Genomic DNA, 24,234 nt, shown 5'->3' on the forward strand with positions numbered 1-24,234 from the left:
TTTTTGATTTGCATGTTTTATATGTAGTAAGTACGGGCAATTTTTCTTTATCTTTATGTACATATAGTGGAAGAGATAAGCACTGTACAAGCATACCATGTGATACAAACCATACAATACCAATTGAACAAGAAGATCTTATAATAGCTTAATTTTAAGAACAAAAACTATATATGAGTTGTTTGAAAAGCTAGCTAGCACACATTCTTTCAAAAAGAGCTAATTAGAAATTGAATACTAAGAACTACATGCGGTTTTTGTATGCGTAGAGTATAATGACATTCACTGTTTTCTTGAAAAGTATTATATGGACTTGGCGTACATGTGGCTTATAAAATGTTAAAATATAATCTATTTCTATATGTCCGCAACTATATGTTGGTGATCACTGTGCATTATTCTAAATTGAGCAACTTTTAGATAATAGATTAGGGATGAGAGAGCTAGTTTTGTGGTGATTTCAGACTTTTTTCCTTCTATGTGCCTTAACATTATTAATTCCGTTCATTCTCTCAGAAAAATTATAAATTGAGAAAACCACAAAAAGACTCTAGGTATTATATACATCGATCGCTTAAATCGTTTGCCTAGTGACTGGAAATAAGGACTCATCAACTCAAAATATGACATACTAATATATTAGAGGCACAACCATAAACTACGCACATATTTTCGAACTTCTTGCCTTGCCTTTCATCCCCCCCTTTTTTTTGGGCATGTGATGTAACTCCATATCCCCCAAGAAAAACACAATAGGCATTACCTTAACAACTTCCTTTTATTTCTTCCTCACGGCCATAATAAGGCAGCCGCTCGCAACGTAATCCATAAAGAAGATCCTAAAATGTAAGTATGAAAGAAACACCATTTGATTGATAACATATGAAAATGGCATTTGTTTGCCATATTCTTCCCCAAGTGATTTAATTTTCATCAGAAGTTTTCGTCTGATTGCAATTGGATCTATGAGTCAACTTCAATAAAGAAGGGAAGATTGGAGCAACATTAAAGTTATCTCCGTGTGATGTATAAATCACGGCTTCGAGCCGTGGAAGCAGCTATTAATGCTTGTATTAGAATAAGTTGTCTTCATCACACTACTTGCAATGCGATCATTCATCGAATCCTCCATAAACGCGAAATACTTTATGCACCAGGCTGCCCTTCGGTCGATTTCAATAAAAGAATGATAAATCATTAAGGATATAAAATTGGATTGGATCAGAGGTTCCTTCCACATGATTTGTCCTTGGTCTCGTACATGTTAAAATATGCAGTGCAGGCCTCAACATTAAACAAGACTAAAAATGGATTTGTTCTTCACCTGCCACTTGTGGCCCCTAAGGGGAAAAGCCAAATTAACATTTTCATTTTCTGATCTTTGATTGCATGCGGTGGAAAGTATTATAATTAATGTTGTATCTGTTTTATTAATTTGTCTGCAGTGGATTAATATCTTCGATTTATACTCGTAAAGTATCTAAATTAGGGGTGTTTTTCTCTAATATATGTAGTACGTACTTGTTCTTTTAAATAACTCCTTGTTATTTCCCATTTTTTCAGATTCACTAGAGGAAGACTTTCACTTGCGTGGGGAGGGTGTTAAGAATTTAAAAAAAGAAGAAGCAAAAACATAAAAAATAAAGATTTGACTTATCCTATTAATTACTAGTACTAATATTAATCAAGAAGTAGGCTATATTAGTTTTTATTTTTATTATATAAAGAGGGGAGATTAGATTAAGAGATCAACAAAGACAGCATAAAGCAGTAGTGGAGGAGGGAAGAAGAGAGAGAGAAAATTAAATCCTTAAATGGACAACCTATTGGGTCTTTTAAGGATAAAAATCAAGAGAGGTGTAAACCTGGCTGTACGCGATGTCCGCAGCAGTGATCCCTACGTTGTTGTCAAGATGGGTAAACAGGTAGGTTCTCTCCACTTTTCTTCTTTCTTTTTCCATCCTCGCCATTCTTTCCATTTTAATTTTTAAATCGTCTGGGTTATTATTATTAGTTTTTTTAAAAACAATTCTGAAACGGGTCCAAATGGATCGAAATGGGTATTAACCTTTGTTTGCATGGAGATGTATCATATGATGCTTTGATTACGTAACTAGGATTTAAAGCGGGTTCAAGATTTATATTCTTTGAAGTTACTAGTTTTTAAATTAATAATTTGTACATATTTAATGAATTTATTAGGATAAATACATAGTTTGGACCAAAGCTATCGTGTTCCGACGACCCATAGCTTCTAAAAAGGTCAAACTGTTGGAAAGCCATACTTTGCCTCCAATCTTTGTGCACTGGGGTCTATATAATCAATGAATGTGACATCTGTAGAGGTTTACTTTTAGAACTGGTTTATCAATCACATTAAGTAAAAATTAGAACAGTTTTAGGTATAGTTCTGTTGTTACATTTTCATATCTGACGATTAGCGTACCATTATCAAGCTATTAACTTGGAACTAAGTAGGATCATGTTCTCCGGCGTTAACTATTCTTGTGGTCTTGTCGTGCTTCGAAATTCTTGTTGAATTTTCAATTCAGATGGCCCTGTAATTAAGTTATGACTTGTAGTAAAAAGGGGGTTGGGAAGGGATTGTTGAGTTCAATACAGTGTTCACATGTTTCTATCCGTCTTTAGTCATTGACTCCTAGAAGGTGTGACAGAGGAGATATGGGCTTTTAGTAATTGTTTAAAATTGACATCCCTGGTAGCATTTACCTTTTGGAAATAGGCTATGTAACTGATACGATGTTGTCTTATCTCACTTGTGTATTTGTTTGAGCCAATGATACCCGTTAACGGCGAGAATAGATCTGGATCAGAGTGCTTCAGAGTTTTAATTTGTGGCTGGAAAAATTATTTCATCCGTATATGTTACTGCTTTACGTGGTTTATCACTGCTTTACTTGGCTTAGTAGAGTGTTTTTAGCTTTCATGTGTCCAGAGAGATAAAACCTTTAATTTAACAAGCACTACTACTCTTAGGATAGTACAACACATTTTATGATGTTCTTTTCGCTCATAGAGTAAGAAAAATATGTTTGAAACGTCCGTAACTTTAATTTTTAGCCTTTGGCTGTTTTAATATATTGCGATTCAGAATAAGTTTAAAAGGTCCGGCTTTCATCACAGATGGAAAGAAGTCGTTTCTTTTCATGATGGAAAAGGTAGGGAGAAGTAAATTTAATTTCTAAAACTGTTGGTGGCCATTCTAGGATTTGCAGAGCTGCTGCAAATATGCAACATAAGTCACTGTTTTGTTTTGGCGAACTCCTCTGAGTTTCCATAAAAAACAGCTATGATTTTAGTGATTACATGTTCTAAATTATGGATTGGAAGAAAAGTATGTGCTTAATGTTCAGTTACTTCTACCGGATGCAAAATATTTATCTTATACACGTAATGCATGTTTCAGTCGGACTATTAAGCTTTATTAAGCCAAGGATTATATAGAAAGTTAGAAACTATATTTGTACTAAGGTAAAATCAGAGGACCCCTACATGTAACACTTAATTATTTTCATTCAAGGTTCTGGCTAATGTATATCATTCTTATGAGTAGATTCACAAAATCTCATACTGTTTGGGACATGATTGATAAGTAACTTGGAATGTGGCATTTAATTGCAAATTCTTTCCTATATTTTATAGTCTTTATAATTGCTCTTGCGCCAACTCTTAACTTGCATATGTTTACAATTTGAACACAGAAACTGAAGACGCGAGTTATAAATAAGGATGTTAACCCTGAGTGGAATGAAGATCTGACCCTTTCTGTTTCAGATCCAAATCTTACTGTTAAGCTGGTAAAGTTTCTTATTTGCTGGTGATAGTAAAAGATAAAACCTATCTTTTCTGTAGAGTATAATATTCCTCGTCTTATAAGCCTTTTAGGAATGCTCTGAGATGATCCTTTGTCACTTCAATTATTCTGATTTTGCATTTATGTTTGCCTCCAGACTGTATACGATCACGATATGTTTAGCATGGATGACAAAATGGGAGATGCAGAATTTGATATCAAACCATTTTTAGATGCTCTAAAGATGAACTTAGATGGCCTCCCATGTGGCACAGTAATCACAAGAGTAACGCCGTGCAGGTCAAACTGTCTGGCCGAAGAGACTAAAGTGGTATGGCAAGATAACAAAGTTGTGCAAGATATGTGCCTGAGATTGAGAAATGTGGAATGTGGAGAGGTCGAACTCCAACTTCAGTGGATCGATCTTCCTGGCAGCAAGCGATAGAATACGCAGGATACTATGAACTCTGGTTGCTGTTGTCTGTTGCTTATACTGTTTGTGGTTTGACATATAGGCCGAGTTCCATAAATATGTCCTTTGTACTCTGCAGCAATATGCAGAAGGTTTGTAGCTTAGTAAATTATTTGAACAACTTTCAACTTCTCTAGTAATTTGCTGGAATTGCTTAAGTTATATATGGGGATAATGATGATATAATTATATTTAGCATGCCATGTCATCTTACCAAGAGTGGGTTGCTCAGTGGTGAGCACCCTCCACTTCTAACCAAGAGGTTGTGAGTTCGAGTCACCTCAAGAGCAAGGTGGGGAGTTCTTGGAGGGAGGGAGCCGAGGGTCTATCGGAAACAGCTTCTCTACCCTGTGGTAGGGGTAAGGTCTGCGTACACATTACCCTCCCAAGACTCCATAGTGGGATTATACTGAGTTGTTATTGTTGTATGCCATGTCATCTCATGAACATAGTTGTCCACACATATAGGCATCTAGAAATTAGGCATGTTATATGCCTAAAAGATCTGGAATCAAAGAAATACTAAAAGTATACAAATGCAGTATTTAGTGTAATTTGTTTTGGAAAGGAAGACTACAATAGCCACATTTCCAAAAGTTAATTTACCCATAAAGGATTAGAGCATTGACATTACTCTTTTTATATCAACATGCTCTGTAATGTCTGATAATACTACACTACTAATGTTTTTTTTATACTATTTTCATGACCTTTCAAGAATTTAAAATTCATGAACATTTTCAATTCTTAATTTTTTTTTCTTTTTCCCAAATTAGGAGTATATATATAGTGTTTTCACACTTCCCCTCCACTGTGACTCGAACACAGGACCTAACAATCGTAGGTGGATGTGCTTTTACCAACAGAGCGGGCCTCACTTGTAAATTCTTAAATTTAGATGTAAAGCACAAAGAGTAGCACAGCATGCATTTTGTGAAAGGAAACATAGTCGCATGTTTAATATTCAACACAAATAATAGAAATTGATACTCTACGTTGTAATCATCACCTTAAAAAAGTTATTGCAATGTTAAAAATGACTCATAGAGAGAAAGAGAAGGAAGACAAAGGCTAAAAAACAATTAAGATAGCTGAAATCTAAAGATAGAACAGGGAGCAGTAATTGCAACTTTATTTTGCACAACTAGGTGCACCAATTATTGAACCCATGTATATATGCCGCTACTTTTATACCAAAACCTTCCAGTAAGCCATGATTGAACAAAGTACTCATATAAACAAAAACAAAAAAAGAGAACCGCTGCTTTCTTGTAGTTTTTTTTGTTTTTTTATGTTAAAAATATGGGACAGGGAGCAAACATTATGGTGGATGAATGACATGTAGTGTGAATATAGGGCAGTAATACACAGATATATTGTGCATTTGGAGAGATTCCCAACTCGTGTATAAATTATGTCCAAAGGGTTGGTTTATTGGATCCATCCAAAAGTCTTCTGCACATCCTTACACATCCTGGAAAGGCTGGGGAGACTGAATAAAAAAACCTAAAAATTAGTAGAGAAATGAAAATGAGGAAGAAAAGGGGCTTGGTTGTCGGTTGATTTGCGAAGTTTATTAAAAAAAATTACACTCTTTTTAGTGCGGTCTTCCATTTTTAATATTCGCTTGCAGAATTTCAAGGTGAAAAGTTAAAAGTGTTGTCTACGGACACGTGACAAATACAAAAGGGAATTGGTCATTCGCTTTGAGGCTATTTGTGTGCTTCACCCAAATTTATCTTTTAATATTTGAAAGCATGAATCATCGAGGTGTGAGTGGACAATCTATAGTACTTTGCATTAAAAAATTTGGATCCAAAAAAGAAGTTTACAATGTTTTTCTCTGTATTCCAATAATTCTTTATGACATTGTTAGTTTCAAATATTTGGAGTATAGTGGATTGCTCTTTGGAATACTCAAATCTATTTTGCTACATATACTGTTTTCAAAAACTTATAGACATCTCAATACTTAATAATACCATGTGATCTAAACTAGTAGTAATTTTTTCTATGTTTGTTTTGGGGACATTGGAGGTAGTGGCAGCACTAAAATACTTGGGAAACAAAATCAAAAATCTTATGGTATATTTTAAAAAGAAATGAAAAATGATAAAAAAAAAAATCTAGACTAATGATAAGACTGATTCTTTTTCTTTGGAATTTGTACCCGAGAAATAAGACCACAAAATATAATATTCTCTTGATCCAATGTAAGGCTTTTAAACTATAAAATTCAGCCACTGCCCTCTAGGCTACATGTACCACTATATAAAAAAAGCAAAGTAAATAGACTTTGAGTTTTATGCATAATGAATATAAAAAATATTTATACAATAAAGTTACTTATTAGATAATTTTATTATCATGGCATTTTCTTATGGTCCAAGCGAACTGTAGCAATTGCCAAAGCACTCCACCATTAAAAGCTCAAAATGCAGCATAAATATCTTATTAAAAAATAATTGATATCTGATAAAATATTAACAATGTTAAAATTTACTAATAATGAAAAAAAATAAAATCATAGCGACTTAAATCTCAAACATAAAAATAAGCTTGCTCATGGAAGTTGAATTTAACCAAGTGTTAGCGGACGTTATAAGTTTTAAAGCAAAATATATTTTCTAAATCAATTTCTGCTGGTTGCTTTTTTACAAAGACAAAAATCAGCAGAGTTCTCTTTTCGGTGGTTTCGTCGTCGCCCGCCTATAAAGAAGCAAGCCACCGCAAAACAAATTCATAACATTTTGCGCTTAGCTGATGCAGCAAAGAGGTAGAAGTTGTAATTGTAAATCGAGGTCCTTCTCTAGATCTCGCCTTGCTATTGAAGGCTTTTCGCTGCTATCGTAATTCTACCTCCATTCTCTGCAATTCAAGTTTCTAATCAAACAGTTCTCACAACCATGGCTGCCATTGATATTGCTGCTGCTCCAGGTAACAGAAATCTTCATTCTTTTATTAACTTAAACTTTTAAACGAGACAATACACACGGTTTAATATGATATCAGAACGTGTAGAAGTCTTGAGTTCAGTCACTAAAATATTTCCACATTTATTGGTCCGAAATAATCATATCATACATAAAGGACGTGTTGCAGATTAAGATAAATAAATGTGTCATGTCTCTAATTACTATGTTTTTAGATGAGAGTGTGCACGCAAGTTAACTTCGTGGTTTGTGGATTTTTGTTTAATTGGACATCTGCTAATGTTTTGATTACGAATTAATGTGGTGTGTATTAGAACAAGAGCGTGAGATTCAAAAGAGTTATTGGATTGAGCAAGCTGCTGAACTCACTTTGAAAGCAATGATGCTTGACTCAGAAGCATCTGATCTTGACAAAGAGGATAGACCTGAGGTACATTTTTCTGCTTGTTTTTTTTTTTTTTTTCCTCAATTGCTTCCGCGACCATTAATATGGTCTTGATTGCGTAAAAACCAGTTCTTTTTGGACCAACCATACTCTTTCCTAGTTTCGTTGTCTTAATTTATAAATTTTCTCTTTGTTCTGAGTCATTTTCATGGAATATTCTAAAGAGAATTTATCCTTAGCATCTACACTTAATTAGCATTTGAAAGACCATGCTTGTCCAATGAAATGGCAGTTAATCAAGACTTGTTAAATGTGAAATTTTGCTATTTTACTTGAGGAGTTCAGAATCAACACCTGATTGTTTCTCTGTTTCATAGTTGAGTATGAATTTATAAAGGGTGTTCCTCTTTTGATTATACTTGCTTTTCTAGTATCATGGAACACTGATAAAGGTTTAGTGTGTTCCTAATTTGTTTCACTCATAGTTGCCAAGCATTTTGCTGATGCATTCAGCTTAGTTCTTAATTATGTTTACTGGAGGCTTGCTCTGAAGTTATAATGCTGATCCTGCATATTATATGCGCTTATTTGCATTGGGAATTTGAGCTTCAATAAATAGAAGAGGGATTTTGATCCGAAACCAACTTATATTAACAAAGTTTTATGGTTATACAAGGTGTTTTTTTGTGAAATTACATGACTTGCTGCAAGAACATGTATTGGTATCCACTTAAATATTTGTGACGTGTGGATGGTAATGTAGGTGCTCTCACTGCTCCCTCCATATGAAGGGAAATCTGTGTTAGAACTGGGTGCTGGTATCGGCCGTTTCACTGGGGGCTTAGCCGAGAAGGCTGGGCAACTTACAACACTGGACTTTGTTGAAGACGTGATTAAGAAGGTTCGAGGCATTTTATCCTTGAGACGTTTGAATTTTCTGTTTTTGTTATATGAACCTGTGAATGAGTTGGTTCTGAGATTCACTTGTTGTTGCTTCAAGCTAAATAAATGGTGACGAATCTAGTGAATGGATTTTCATATACTTGCTTATCTATTATAATCTGTTTCCTTGCAGAATGAAAGCATCAATGGGCACCACAAGAATGTCAAGTTTATGTGTGCTGATGTGACTTCACCAGATTTGACGTTTTCACCTGAATCTGTGGATTTGATATTTTCTAACTGGCTACTGATGTATCTTTCTGACAAAGAGGTATCTTTTTTTCTTTTAATTTTTCCCTGCTTCCTGCATGAAATGTTCACTAAAGTTGCACGCTTACAAACTGATGCCAGTAAATTGTTTGGCTCAAATCTGGGAGGCATGACACAATTCCTATAATATGTTGAGTTTGAAAGAAAAGATATTCAGAACTTAAGTTCCTTCTAGGTAAAACTTTTGTTGACACCCCTTCTTCGTAGGAAGATTCTGTAAACGTTATGATTGCGCGAAAAAAGAAGTATGATAGGCACATACTAAACTATATCAATGACACATGATATTTAAAATGACATGCTTGATCAATTTTATTCTAACAGCATGTCCGAAGTATGTCCAATAGCTTTTTTCGCAGTGTCTGCGTCTAGCAACTGGAGTATTTGCATAAACAATTCCCAATAAGGCAACATTTTAGATTCAGTAGAATACTACTCCAAATGTAGATAGGAACATCTACCATGTATGATGATTATAGTAAACTGAATTTTGAAGGATCTCCGTTGTTCTTCATGCATTTTTCTTTCAATTCCAATTTGACTGATTACTGTTTAACATTTGAACTTCCCCTTTTTGCAGGTTCAGGACCTTGCAGAGAGAATGGTCAAATGGTTGAAAGTTGGTGGCTATATATTTTTTAGAGAGACATGCTTCAATCAATCAGGAGATAACAAGGGAAAGAACAACCCAACACACTATCGGGAGCCTAGGTTTTATACAAAGGTCATCCAAAAAGTGCTTTTCCATTCACACTCAACAGTGCTTCTATGTGTATTTTCTTTCCTTTTTTCCTTTCCTAGCAAATTTGCCCTGGAAAGGAAACAATTTTTCTTGGAAAATCCTAGATAAAGAAATTTTTCCTGCAACTTTAAATTAAAAAAAATCACAATAAGTTTATAGCTTTATTTAAGTCATAAGTGCGTTGGAAGTTAATGATGAACGCTCAATTACCAGTTTGTCTAGTCATCTTGTCATTCAAGTCCTTGGTTTATAACAAAATAAAAGATTGCATGCAGGTTAATGTCACTCCAAAAGAGTCATAAGCGTTTTCTTTGCTTAAATTAAACTACCTGAGTCGGTTATTTTGTTATACTCTTCTGATTATAACTTAATGCAGGTTTTCAATGAATGCAATTTAAATGACGATGCTGGAAAATCATGTGAACTCTCACTCATTGGTTTTAAGTGCATTGGAGCTTATGCAAGGACCAAAAAGAATCAAAATGAGGTACTATAATATTGCTATCATCATTACCCCTTTTGTTATATAGAATAAACCAACAATTCAATCAATGTGTTCTTGCTGCTTGCGACTTGCAGATTTGCTGGATATGGCAAAAGGTTCATTCTGCAGATGACAGGGGATTCCAGCATTTCTTGGACACTGTTCAGTACAAGTCTAATGGCATACTGCGATATGAACGTGTCTTTGGACATAGCTTTGTGAGCACCGGAGGAATAGGTGTGGTTCTCTTAACATATCAATTGCAAGTTTGTCGTTCTAGTTCTTTCTTTCCACTCACTGTTATTTAATCCTAGGATTTATCTAGAGTTTTCTGATTCTGTATTTCTTCTTGAGTAGACACTACCAAAGAATTTGTAGCTATGTTGGATCTTCAGCCTGGCCAAAAAGTCCTTGATGTTGGCTGTGGTATCGGTGGAGGTGACTTTTACATGGCTGAGAAGTATGATGTTTATGTTGTTGGCATTGACCTCTCAGTTAACATGATCTCTTTGGCCTTCGAGCGTGCTATTGGTCGTAAATGTGCGGTTGAATTTGAGGTTGCTGATTGCACAAAGGCAACATATCCTGAAGGAACATTTGATGTGATATACAGCCGGGACACTATCCTTCACATCCAGGTAATTAGCAGTCTTGCTATTCGGATGTGATTTTCAGTCCCTCTTTGAAGCTTCAATATTGTCACTGACTAGTTCAATCTCAATCGTTACATTACCACATTCTTAGCCGGCCTAACTGTTGAACAATGGTGTGTTTGCAGGACAAACTTGCATTGTTCAGATCTTTCTATAAGTGGCTGAAGCCTGGAGGCAAAGTCCTCATTAGTGATTATTGCAAAAGGGCAGGACCAGCATCAGAAGAATTTGCAGGGTATATCAAGCAAAGAGGTTATGATTTACATGATGTTGAAGCATATGGCCAGGTATACATTAATCTCATACATACTAATGTGTCCCAACTCCCATCCTCTTTCTTTGCTAGTGGTTTTAGAATGATAGAGCTTCTTTATAATTTCACAATATAGATGCTCAGAGATGCTGGTTTCAATGAAGTTGTTGCCGAGGATCGAACTGAACAGGTGTGTCTTCTGTGACTTGATTGTGTAAATATTGTTTACTCCGCAGTGCTTCGCTTTGAAGACATTGATACAAACCTAAAGTGTATGTTACTTGGATTGCAGTTCATTAAAGTTCTACAGAAGGAGTTAGATACTGTGGAGAAGGAAAGAGAGTCATTTATCCAAGAGTTTTCTGAAGTGAGTGCATTATTATCATATACTCCATTATGCACCTATATTGAAATGCCTAATGATTGTTGATATATGATTTCTTCTTATTTTTATTTCTGATTTTAACTTTACAGCAAGATTACAATGATATAGTTGGAGGTTGGAAGGCCAAGCTAATCAGGAGTACTTCATCTGGTGAGCAGAGATGGGGTTTGTTCATTGCCAAGAAGTGATTGTCCAAGTGCATGATATTTTGTGTTACTTCATGCACTTAAATCTGAATTTCTTGGTTTAGTACTAAATATATTGTGTTGTTGTCCTATGTAATATCATCATCTACCTGTCTTTTTCCCAAAGTTGTCCTTAGAGTACTAAAGAGACTCAAATTGTCCCATTTTCTGAACAAGTCATGACCTGTACCCGATCACTAAATTTGACCGAGCGAACCATCTGCCCTTATCAAATCTATTATAATTTAAAATTTTATATGCAATACTTTAACCAAATACTTTAAATCGTAGTAGCCACTGAAATACTGCTAAGTTATTATCAAAAACATCTGAATCTTAACCCATCGACTGTGTCTATGAAACCTCTACTGATAAACTGACGCACTGCTCAGGACATGAGATTGCCTGGCTAGTTCTCCAAGTAAACAAAGAAATAACTAAATAAAGATGACTCAAAGGAATACTCCATGAACAAAAGCGGAGCTCACCAATAGTACTGGAAGAGAGGGAAGTCCTAACCTGTAGCCTGCTCTCTTACAAAACCGGTTCCTAGTTGTACCGCAGACCAACGTAGGTTCCCAAAGGAGAACGTCAGTACCATCCAATGTATTCAGTGAGTCTCAACGACAGGGGACAAAACTTTAATAAAATATACATTATGAACAAAGATTCTAAATGCATGGAAAAAAACATAAAGCTTCTAAGAACAATTCTAAAATAATTGCATAATAGCAGTTTATGAATATTCTAAAAGAAATTATTTTCTTTTTATTTCTTATCTAAAAAAATACTTCACTTTATGCTTCGGGAGTTCCAACTATCCTGACTTATTTCTGTCTTAATCACCGTGTGATCGGCATGGGTTCGATCCCAACCTGATCGAATAGGCCCAATCCACGAGGTGCCATTCGCTTCATGGTTCTCAGCGCTCATTTATCATACCTTAGCCTGGCTAAGTAAATTCTCAGCAATGAGACCCTCGGCTCGTGTGCTCCCTACTTTGGCACAAGTAGTTTCAGGAAGTCAATGCCTTGGTCAGGACCCTCGGCCTGGACGATGACCCCTTCTCAGAATAGAGAATACTCCCAAAAATCTTTGCTTTCTAAAACTTCTTCTTGTGACTTTTTAAGTCTAAATCTTTTCTGGAACATCCTATACATACTCATACTGGTATCCTTAAATGTAAAGCATGACTTTAGAATGAAATAAACATTCAAAAGTATTTTTAAAGATTCTTGCTTCTTCATAAATTTTCAACATGAAAATGGCATATAAGAATAACACAAAAATCTAAAAATTTATGCACATATATCATAATAAATCATCTAAACTTTAGCTAGAACAATTCTAAGTTAATAGGTACTCACTCGCTCCAATTAAGTACATATTAACTCTTTTAAGCAATTCATCAAACACCTTATATGCGTACTTTTGTGAGTTAAACCACTCTAATAAAGGGTTATATTAACTCATCTCAAAACTCCTACCCGTCAAAAAATCGATTCTGCAAACGCCATTCATTTTAATTAATTTCAAAGTTTCACACCTAAACATGGAATCTACTGTTGATACAGAAAAAGATGGGAATTAACTATCTAATTCTTATACTATAGGATAATTGGGAATACGAAATTTTATATATTTGCGTTCAAGAACTAGTTATTTGTAAAGAAGCCTAAAAATTTCCTTGTCTGCGTGAATAGTCGCTAGAACTTGTTGCCTTTGTTTCTGTCCTTAAAAGTCTAATTATTGAATTGGTTGCTTTGTATTCTTTGAAACCCAATCCCTTGTCCCCTTTTCGTCCGAGGCATTTAAGCCTTTTTCCTTGCCCTTAAGTACAGACTATCCTATGGGCTTTAGGCCCAATTTTAAGTGTCTTAGCTTTTTTTGTTGACTTAATTAATATTTAATTATACCTACTTTTAATAATATTAAAATTATTAATATTTTTCTAATTGTATATCCAATTATTTATAAATAGAGAAGTAACTCAAAAATCAAACATAAGGGTTTAAATCCGTAATAAAAGTATAATTTAAGATTAGAAAAAACAAATTCTATGTTGAGCATTTTTTGAAACTTTTATAGATTTGAGAAGTGTTACACAAAATATCTGTTATATTTTCAATGAACAAATTAAAGAGATAGTAAAAGTTAATATGATCAATTTCATTATTAATTAATATTAAAATGTGAATTCCTTAATATGTGTGAATATAACCAAAAAATCAATTAAAATGGATCGGAGGGAGTATATTTTTTTTCATATATGTTGAAAGGATCTAAGTTTGATGCAACAAAGATTTTTTTCTACACTATCAATTTAGTTTGACCCGTAATAGTAAGTTAGTGACCATTATTAGCATGTCACTAGTAATCAATGCTTGTCATATTGATCTAATTACTTTATGAATTTAACTCATATACACGTGTAAAATTTTCTCACATTATTGGTATATTTTATTAGCTGAGCAAGGCCAAATGCACTATATAAATGAAGAATACATTCTACCTTTAGATTTCAAGTTGAGAGGGCTAAATTTAAAATTATTTATTCAGCAGTAAATTTGGCAAATTAATCATGCATTAAGTATTATTAATGAGTACCTGAGGAGCTCGATCTGCAATTTGAGGTATTTTTTGCAATTCGATTTGAGTCCTGTTAAAATACCAAGTCAACTTAGTCAGTTTCTTAAATATATATATAAAACACAAAAATCAATTTAATATAAGTCTTATTGGCATCAGTTTTAGCGTTTTTTTTAAAATAAAAATAAAATAAAGATAGTAAAAATAGGAAAGAGAATTATAATTTTTTGGGTTTTCTGCAACTACATTGTTAAAGCTCAAACAAAATATCACGTACGAACACGCATCAATTCAAGTGGTGTCGTCGTCGGAAATTAAATCCAAAAAAGGGACGCAACGCGTCTTACACACGCCTAAGTCCGAACACGTGTCTAATGCGGTTTTCCACTTGTCAAAGAGCCACCATTGCCCCATCCTTTGGGGACTTTGTTTCCGTTCATCAATTTGAACAATTTTTCCGTTAATTTCAAAATAGAATAGAGGAGAGTTTCATGGAATAACAGTAATATTCTCTTGACATTAATTAGTTGTCGTAATCTCACTAAATTAGAAAATAAAGACTTTACTTTAGTAATGTGACGTAGAAGCTTTAAAAACCAAGACTTCTGATATTTTATTTAACTTAAATAATAATGTACTTAAAAGACACATTGTTTACTAACGATTTTTGTAACCGTACCCAATTTATTTTGCATTGAACGAAGTTTGATGTTGTTATCAAAAATTTTCCTTTTAATAAAATAATGCATGCAATTCGATAACACCAAATATAACTTACACGAAGAAAGTATATTTATTTGGTAACAAGGAGGAGAAAATATGAAGAAAAAAAACTTATTCGACAGCAATACTAAACCAAATGATATTAAATAATATTTTAAAGTAATAAATTAAGATAAAAATATATATTTATTATTTTGTGTAAATGTAATTGTATGTAAAGAAAATATTTATTAAGCGTATACATTAAGAGGTCTCGAGTCGAGTCACGAGAATAGAGTCACTTTCAATAGGAGCCCTTTGTTTGTCGACGAGAACTCAAATTAATCGGGGCCCAAATTATGTACTCCCTTTTGTTCTAACTTATGTGAAGGAGTTCGGAATTCAAGAGTTCACTGTTTAATTTTAATCATTAATTCGAATATAAAATATTTAAATTTTTTAAAATAAAATTTATATTATATTTATATATAAAAAACACTATAAATCATATAATTAACCATTCAAAATATTTACGAGACACATAAAAAAGTTGGCGATCAATGAACAACGAGTGGTATTTCCCTTTTATTTCCTCGACCGTACCACTTTATAGGAAAATATAATCAAATCCGTTCGTTTCAACTGGCCACGAGTAAACACCTCTTTATCTAAACTCTGCACCTCTCAATCTTTCTCCCCCTATATATATAATCCCCCTTATATATCTCCCTCCATTAATCCTATAACGTCTCCATTCACATATAACGCCTTTTCTCAATTTTCTTTCTTCTCTCACACACAATCGAAAACAACAATGGCTACCAATGCTACCAAGCCTTCCGTTTACCTTCAAGACATGGAGGAAGTCAAAAAAGTATTCGCGCGCTTCGACGCCAACGGCGACGGCATGATTTCCGGCGACGAGCTTTCCGGCGTATTGAAAGCCTTAGGATCCGACACTTCGCCGGACGAAGTTGAACGTATGATGGCTGAAATTGATACCGACAGAGACGGCTGCATTAACCTACAGGAATTTGCTGATTTTTGCAAAAGTGACGATTCCGTTGACGGCGGTGCTAAGGAACTCAAGGAAGCGTTTGATCTTTACGATCAGGACCATAACGGCTTGATTTCTGCTGCGGAGCTTCACCAGATCCTCAACCGTTTGGGCCAGAATTGTACCGTTCAGGATTGTACTAGAATGATCACCTCCGTTGATGCTGACGGTGACGGTAACGTTAGCTTTGAGGAGTTTAAGCAGATGATGTGTAATAATAGTAAAAAATAAGCGATGCTTTTTTTTCTCATCCTTTTTCCGTTATTTGAGTGGCTGATAACGGTGAGGTACACCGAATTTTGGTGCATCCTCCAGTAGTGTGTAATTCTTTTGACCTAATAAATGGCGCTTGGTTTTCCATCGGCTTTCATTTCATTGTCTAGTATTAATTAATAGATTAATATAATGTAAATATTTACATGCTTCCTGTTCCGCCGTTTAAAAAAATTGTTACTAACAAAAATTGCAAAATCTATTCTCGCTTTGCTTTAGAAAATCTAATTGGGTGGGGCTTGCTGTTTTAGAACTGTAATTAAGTGGCTGGTTGAATTGAAAGTTGTGGAAAGTATTTGGAATAATACTATTAGCAAACGATACCAAATTCTAAATTTAGGATGCTCAAAACGAAAATAATGTTATATAATAAATGCATACGTACAATTACTTTTTTGTGACGAACATTTTTGGCAATTATCAAGACTATGTTTTGCTTTTCCCCAAACTATGTACAAGTACAACAATAACGACCAAGTAAAATCTCAGAAATAGAGTTTTAGAGTTTGGGGAGGATAGTGTGTACGCAGACCTTACCCCTACCCGAGGGGATAGAAAAGTTGTTTCCGATAGATTTTCGGCTCTTAAAAAGAGCGATTTTCCCAAACAATGTATTTTGAAAAAATGTGGAAGTTGAGAAAAGCTGTATAAGAGTAAAGATACGTGCCATTGAGCAGGAAAAGCTTAGAACCAAAGATGGACGACGCAGTTAGACCAACTCACGAAGCCCACCCCCTCAAAAAAAAGAGGAAATTTATTAAGTAACAGCCCCTAAACAAACGTCTGCTTAAATTGTTACCTTTGCAGTAGTTGAGAAAAGAGATTCATATTCATTTCCTTATTTACTCTTATTATAATACACACTAATTTTCCATATTTATTCTTCTTACTTATTTCCTTATTTATACTTTTATTTATTTCCTTCTTTATTAGTGGTCCATTTATTTTCTTACTTCCTTATTATGCTTTTATTTATTTCCTTATTTCTTATTTATGAATTTAATTAATTCATACATTAATTCTTGACTCTTTTTCTCCTATAAATATCCCTCAAATTCTCAGCTCCAACAATAAGTAAAGATGGCAGATATAGAGGAAGGATGTGAAGCAGCTTGTCTTGGTTTTCCAGCATGCCTTAGCCTCATCTTCTTTGCGCTTGTAGAAATATTTGTAAGCAGTTTCATGTGTTTTCTTGCAATCAAATCACCAAATTGTTTACCACATATGTGAGGTATATTCGTCAAAATCTCTGCAATTGCACTTGGTGTGAGAGTTGGCCTCACTTTTATTTGGCAATCCTTCTGTCGAGGAAGATGAAGCTAGCTAGTAGACATCCAGATATTTCAAGACTTCAAAGTGTATATATATATATATATATATATATATATATGAAGAGAAGATCAATTATTTACTGCAACTTTTAGTTATTATTAGGATTCTAAAACATTTTATTTTTATTTCAGATTTCGAATTGTTTAAGAGTTACAATTAGTTTTTTTTCTTGCAAGTTGATGTCTTATGTGATAGTCTAGGTTTACTATAGTTGATTACGGAGAATTTACTATAGCTGTTTTACAACTTTAAGTGGATGGTTAAATATCAATATTGAAAGCCGTGAAAAGTATTTGGAATAATATTATTAGTAAAACTGATACCAATAAATTAAATAGAAAATTTTACTTCCTATAACAAAGGTATATACTCTATTTATTATAAACCAAAATTATTTTAAAATATTATTTTCTATAGCTACCTTTTGTATTTTATTGCAAAATAAGTATTTTATAGTATATACTACCATGAGGCATGAAATAAGTCATGAAATACGCTATTTATGTTTTTCCTCTCTCTTAGACATCTAGACATACCTATTTTAAGGGATTGTCATTATTGTATTCATGAATACATGACGCGAATACATGTAAATACATGCGCATACAACTGTATTCATGAATACAACAGCGTGAATACATGTGAATACATGCGCGTACAGCTGGACTGCCCTGATTTTAGGCGCTTTTTGCTGTTGTATTCATGAATACATAACACGAATACATGTGAATACATGCGCGTAGAATTGAACTGTCCTGATTTTAGGCGTTTTTTACTGTTGTATTCATGAATACAACAACGCGAATACATGTGAATACATGCGCGTACAGCTGGACTGCCCTGATTTTAGGTGCTTTTTACTGTTGTATTCATGAATACATGGCGCGAATACATGTGAATACATGCGCGTACAACTGGACTGCCCTGATTTTAGGCGTTTTTTGCTGCTGTATTCATGAATACAGCAACGCGAATACATGTGAATATACTACCGTAACAAACTAAATAGTAACTATAGGAAGTAATTATGTATATGATACCTATAGGAAGTTAATAGCCACTAAACAATAGTGGTTTCTGAAAATACCTCGTGCCGAAAACGAAAAACAGTGTTCTATAAAGTGAGGCAGAGTAATATATAGCATATATGTACGTATGATATACGCACTCAAAGATATGTTTTCAAAATATATATATATATATATATATATATATATATATATATATATTTACGAAACCAACCAACTTTGGTCGGTTTTCTTTGACGCAAAAATGCGGGAAACTATTTTTGAGTCCCACGAAATTTATTTTTCAAGAAACCGACCAACTTTGGTCGGTTTTTTAATTAAAATTAATAAAAATTAATATTAAAAAAACCGACCAAAATTGGTCGGTTAATTCGGCCGGTCATTTGTCCGTAATTTTATTTTTTAATAAAATCGACCAATTTTGATCGGTTATTTTTGTGCGAAAATACAATTAAAGAGTATAAATCAAATAAAAGACAGTTTTAAAACGAAATACACTAATAGTCTAGTGGTAGAATAGTATCATGCCACAGTACAGACCCCAGTTCGATTCCCAGATGGTGAATCTTTTGATTACATAATTAAAAAACCTACCAACTTTGGTCGGGTTTTTTTTTTGCAATATTTTTTTTTTGAATTTAATTGACCGACCAAAGTTGGTTGGTAATTTCCGACCAACTTTGGTCGGTATGCCTTTCCGACCACTAAAATACCGTCCACACGTAAATGGTCACGTTTTGGATGGTTATTGGCCATTACAGACCAAAGTTGGTCGATATTTTTGATCAATTTTTACCAAATTTCTAGTAGTGAAACTATGTGTTTTGGGTACTTCTATTAGAGTAGTGAATGTGGAAGATTATAAATGCGTCGTGTAGATAGAAGGATTATTTATGAAGTTATATACATTATCATCTTATTTACACAATGAGATGAATCATGAGTAGCTATTACAATAAGTATTAATGGTAATCCAAATAAAAGTCGTACATAAATTATTATAACCAGTTAGAATATAAAGATTGTGTACAAAATATTTTACATTGATTGTTGCCTACTAATATACTCTCTTCGTTTCACTTTACCTGATTTTTTGATCTTTTTTTGTGGTCCAAAATATTTGATTTTTTGAGATATTAAGAAGGAATTAACTTTTTCTTTCGAAAGTTGTTCTTGTAGTAAAGAGTCTAGGAGTAATTTGTTATATTTACAATGAGCAAACTAAAATTAATATGATCAATTTAATTATTAATTAATACTAAAATTATTTAATGTGTTAAAAGAGCCCAAAAAAAAAAAATATTACTCCCCTTTTTCCGTTGTTTGAGTGGCTGATAACCGTAAGGTACATCGGATTTTGGTGCATCCTCTGGTGGTGTGTAACTTTTTTTAGATCTAATAAGTGGCACAACCTTCTTGGTTTCCTATCACCTTTTATCCACTACTAGTCTATGTCTAATTTTAATGTGGATAATAAGTTTTTGCTTTAAGTAGCTGATCATATTCTGAATTTATTGGACGGATTAATTCTGAGTTGTGTTGTTCAGTAAACTGATCACGCCCAACTGTGCCTTATAAAAAGGATTAAGCGGTCGTTGCAAATATATTCCGATTAACAATTTTGGAGTCGAATCTCACAAGGAATTAACCTATTAAACACAGCTACTAGACTCGCACAAATTCACGCAATCAGTATTCAGAAATATTTAAATAACAGATTGGATGTTTACTAACTAAATATCACGTAATGAAAATACAGTAATTAATAACTAACTACGAACATGTTGTAGACAAGAATTGGAATGGTCTAAGGTTCTAATTTCCCCTATTGGCGGAATCCTTTCTGCTACTTTTCCTATAAATTTGCCTAAGTTTTCTCTACCGATCATGAGCTCTCTGAATGTCATAATTCTCTCCCGAGTAACTACCACAATTTACTAGACATATTCTTCTGAATTACGCTAGCTGGCACTAAGTTACGGCTCACTCGGATCGCACCAAGGTTTCGTCATTCCTAATTCCACCTTTAAACCCTCCGTATTGATCTCTCATGTACGTTAGGAGTGATGCTGTTCAACAACTACCTAAATATGCACTCTCTTCTGAGTAATACATACTAAATAGGCACAGTTGATTGAGAGCTCTTCAATCAACCACAATATAAACGTAGTTGAACAAATAGAGAAAAAGCTACGACAAATCTATATTAACGTAACAGAAAAATTATCCTCCAATAGGTTCCATCAAAACCCTAGATTAGAAGTTTAGCTACTCATACTCATAGTAACAATATCCCAAGTATTTTTCATAAATAAATTATAAAGTAAAGATGAAGCAATGTAGAAATCGATAATTTTATCTCCCCAACAGGTGTTCCACGAGCTATTCTTGCCTCCGGTCGCAAAACTCCTTCAAAAATGGTGTTTAATGTTTATTTATATGTGTAGGATAAGACCTAAACGACATAGCCCAAGTCCCAATTAAACAAGGAGACAAAATAAACCTTCAAAATCCGGATGAGGCTCGCCTTAGACCGTGCCTCGCGAGGTAAATCGCGAGATGCATCTCGCCCCAAACCGTGCAACGCCAGGCATTCATCCACTCATCCTCGCCTTACCCCTCATGTCGCCTACTCCCACGCGAACTCAGAGGCTCGTCTCGCCAGCTCTAACGCGAGCTCCATAGCTCGTTTCGCCAGCTTCTTCATTTTTCTGCTGCTCACTTCTTTCTTTCTTCTTTCCAACTGTTTTCGAGCACGCTTTATACTTTAAATTTTTCTTTTGCTCTAATTTCATCTCCAATGTACCTACACATAAAATAGACTCCATTACGCGCAAATAAAGTATAGTTTGGCATTAAAGCACCTAAAATATAAGGTAAATAATGTACTAAAATATGAAATTATAGCCGAACATCAATACCCCACACTTAAAAATTGCTCGTCCTCGAGCAATCAAACTACACTTATAGACATGACCTTTATAAGCAATTTCCTTAATTCGTCACACCGAGAATCTTTAAAATATACTAAGCACAAAGGTGTAACATCCTCACCTTAAGATTTGGCTCACAAATACCATGCATTATTCATAATTCACTTACTTACTCTAACATGGAGGTCAACGACATTATATCTCCATCATGAATCACGTGCCCTCACACAACAAAAGAGATTAGTTCCACACACAATAAATTTTAAGACCGTAGGAACTCAAGATAGGAAGAATTCACTCGCTCTCAGAAATAACATTCATATGCCACAAATGATGCACCATAGGCTTGCCCGTAGGGTAATACTCTACTAATCAAGCTCATTCAGTCTAGGATAAGTAGGACTTTAACTGGTTGTAATGTAGGCTGTGGGTCGGTAGGATACATTTGGATATGAGTGACTACACCTCCCTTAAGCACTTTAATATATATACTTTAACACTCGAGTCCATACTTATGTCAAACCAAAACTCCACATTCACATCAATGTATATTACCCCATACTTCTTTAAGCACAATTACATCACTAGCCACTACTATCAAGAATTATTTTTCATACAATACAATTATATATATATATATATATATATATATATATATATATATATATATATATATATATATATATATATATATTATTTTTTATTCTTTTTCAATCCAAGTGGCTTTTATTGATATATATATTTGTTTTCTTTTCAAAACGGTGCACCTTTCTCCTTATTCTATTTGTTCCACTCAAAAGCCAAACCACCACCCCATACTTTAACTTTTACATAATTCATCATAATTCAAATGCTCATGAGAGGTGACAAGGTTCAAATATATGGTCAATTCAAATAAATGGGTAAGGCTTGTAATGTGGTTACCAAAGAAACATGATTATAGGCTCAAAGGGGTTAACTACGTTATATGACATTTAGGCGGGTAAACTATATATATCTGGCTCAACAAAGAAATGCTTATATCACTTCCCAAACTGAACAAGACTACTATTTTTTTTTGCATACACACGGGGCAAGTTCTAAACATCAACTGCACTGCACAGAATACATACAAACCTCACACAAACATGACACATAACTCACTCAGGATTGATTTTATCATGACACTCTAGTCAAAACAGTTAAGCAAATTTAAGAATCTACGATTTAAGGTGCTTATACTAGAGTCAAACACAGAGCTGAAGCGTCACAACCAGAGTACTTCACTATTCTCAAGGTATAACAAAGTCGAGAGATATAGCTGCAATTCAATTCATAGCACAAGTGGTTTCTACTCCTAAAAATTAAAACTAACTACACCTGATTCAACTAAAACCCTCGAAAAAGAACTGCGGCACAAAGAAAAACCAAGGGGACATTACTACACTACCTACAAGAAAATCTTTTTGGCTTTTATTCTTTAGACTTAATTCCCTCAAGAAAACTGTCTAGGAGATCTATCGTCGGGAAGAGTCCAATTTTTTCTACTCTTTTTTTATTTTTATTTTTTATATCACGCTAAAACGACACTAACCAAACAAATAACTAAAACAAAACTAATATTTACAAGTTACCACCCCACACTTATTGCATGCAATGTCCTCAGTGCATACACAAACTGACAAAACAAGAAAAAAATGAGTAGGGTGTATGAAAACTCCTTGATCAAGCTGCATCATCGCCTTCCTCCTCTGAGGCTACCCACTCCTCATCTTGTGCTTCCTCCTCCTCCTCCCCCTCCTCCTCCTCATCATCTGACTGCTCCGGCTCGGCCTCGGACTGCTTAGGTGTGTTGACATCCTCATTCTATGAGAGTCTGTATCCATCACCAAGCCCAACCAGCTGTTGAGCATGAGCATTGAGCGGGAACCGCTCTTCCAATATGGCCCTCTCCTCTGTAGTGGCCGGCCGTCCCCCAATCTGAAGCTGCAAGTCCATCATTCCATATAAATGGGCCATAAAGCTGTCATCGTGAGCATTACGCTCGACACCTATCATTGATGGTATAGCAGTCTCCTCCTTAACCCGGACACTTTTAATGTCCATTAGTCGTAGGGGCTGATCAATTATGTGATCGAAAACTGCTTCCTCTTCAACCTCTTCTTGTCTCAAATATTGTGTTAACATGTTTGCAAAGGGCATTCGATCAATTCTCTTACTAGTTCTCACTAGAGACATCTGGTATCGGATCATGTGGCCAACATTCACCCGCTGGCCAGTCATAAGGAAATATAGCACACACGTCCTCTCACGGCTAATAAGAGTGTCATAATTGCAAGGTAGGAGTCGTATATTAATCAATTTCAGTCATACTTGAGCCTCTGCCCTCATTTTCTTTTTAGGGAATTTTCTATGACGATTGGTTTTCTTGTCCCGAACACAAGCCGCCACATAATATACACCATAAAGAGTGTGTCTCAGTTCTCGATATGTAGGACGGGCGATGAAATTTTCCAAGGGTTCCTGAGGAACATCTGGAGCACCTAAGAAATTGCATATTGCTGAGGCTAAAAAATCTATCAACCTTTCCCGAATGGGCACCAGCTGCTCAAGATCCTTTGGATCAAAACCGGCATAAAATTCTCGAACCAGATTGACATTTATATCCCCGGTATGTTTGAACACATAACTCAACACCAAATCATTAATACCTTTCCAGATTACTTGGTACTTGGCTTGTAGGCGACGCTCATGAATAATAAATTACGTATGTATATGTCTCGGCCTACAACGTTTGTACCAGTCCTTAACATGTTGAGGTAT

General features: G+C 34.5%; 3 protein-coding genes across 3 annotated transcripts; all 3 read left to right on the forward strand.

Moving 5' to 3' along the window:
• Window positions 1–687: 687 nt before the first annotated feature.
• LOC104092139 (protein C2-DOMAIN ABA-RELATED 4-like) lies at window positions 688–4,481 on the forward strand. Its single transcript, XM_009597662.4, has 4 exons — window positions 688–846; window positions 1,564–1,925; window positions 3,723–3,818; window positions 3,972–4,481. The coding sequence occupies exons 2-4, from the start codon at window positions 1,815–1,817 to the stop codon at window positions 4,257–4,259; spliced, it is 495 nt and encodes a 164-aa protein (XP_009595957.1). The 5' UTR covers window positions 688–846; window positions 1,564–1,814; the 3' UTR covers window positions 4,260–4,481.
• A 2,547-nt stretch (window positions 4,482–7,028) lies between these two features.
• LOC104092140 (phosphoethanolamine N-methyltransferase-like) lies at window positions 7,029–11,734 on the forward strand. Its single transcript, XM_009597663.4, has 12 exons — window positions 7,029–7,223; window positions 7,534–7,649; window positions 8,368–8,505; window positions 8,680–8,817; window positions 9,397–9,540; window positions 9,935–10,045; window positions 10,138–10,279; window positions 10,400–10,680; window positions 10,821–10,982; window positions 11,085–11,138; window positions 11,241–11,315; window positions 11,423–11,734. The coding sequence occupies exons 1-12, from the start codon at window positions 7,193–7,195 to the stop codon at window positions 11,519–11,521; spliced, it is 1,491 nt and encodes a 496-aa protein (XP_009595958.1). The 5' UTR covers window positions 7,029–7,192; the 3' UTR covers window positions 11,522–11,734.
• Window positions 11,735–15,435: 3,701 nt separating this feature from the next.
• Window positions 15,436–16,224, forward strand: LOC104092141 (calcium-binding allergen Ole e 8-like). Its single transcript, XM_009597665.4, has one exon. It carries the CDS (start codon window positions 15,624–15,626, stop codon window positions 16,095–16,097), a length of 474 nt encoding a protein of 157 aa, XP_009595960.1. The 5' UTR covers window positions 15,436–15,623; the 3' UTR covers window positions 16,098–16,224.
• The last annotated feature ends 8,010 nt before the right edge of the window (window positions 16,225–24,234 follow it).

Source organism: Nicotiana tomentosiformis, chromosome 6, assembly GCF_000390325.3.
Source record: "Nicotiana tomentosiformis chromosome 6, ASM39032v3, whole genome shotgun sequence".
NCBI classification, from domain to species: Eukaryota; Viridiplantae; Streptophyta; class Magnoliopsida; order Solanales; family Solanaceae; genus Nicotiana; species Nicotiana tomentosiformis.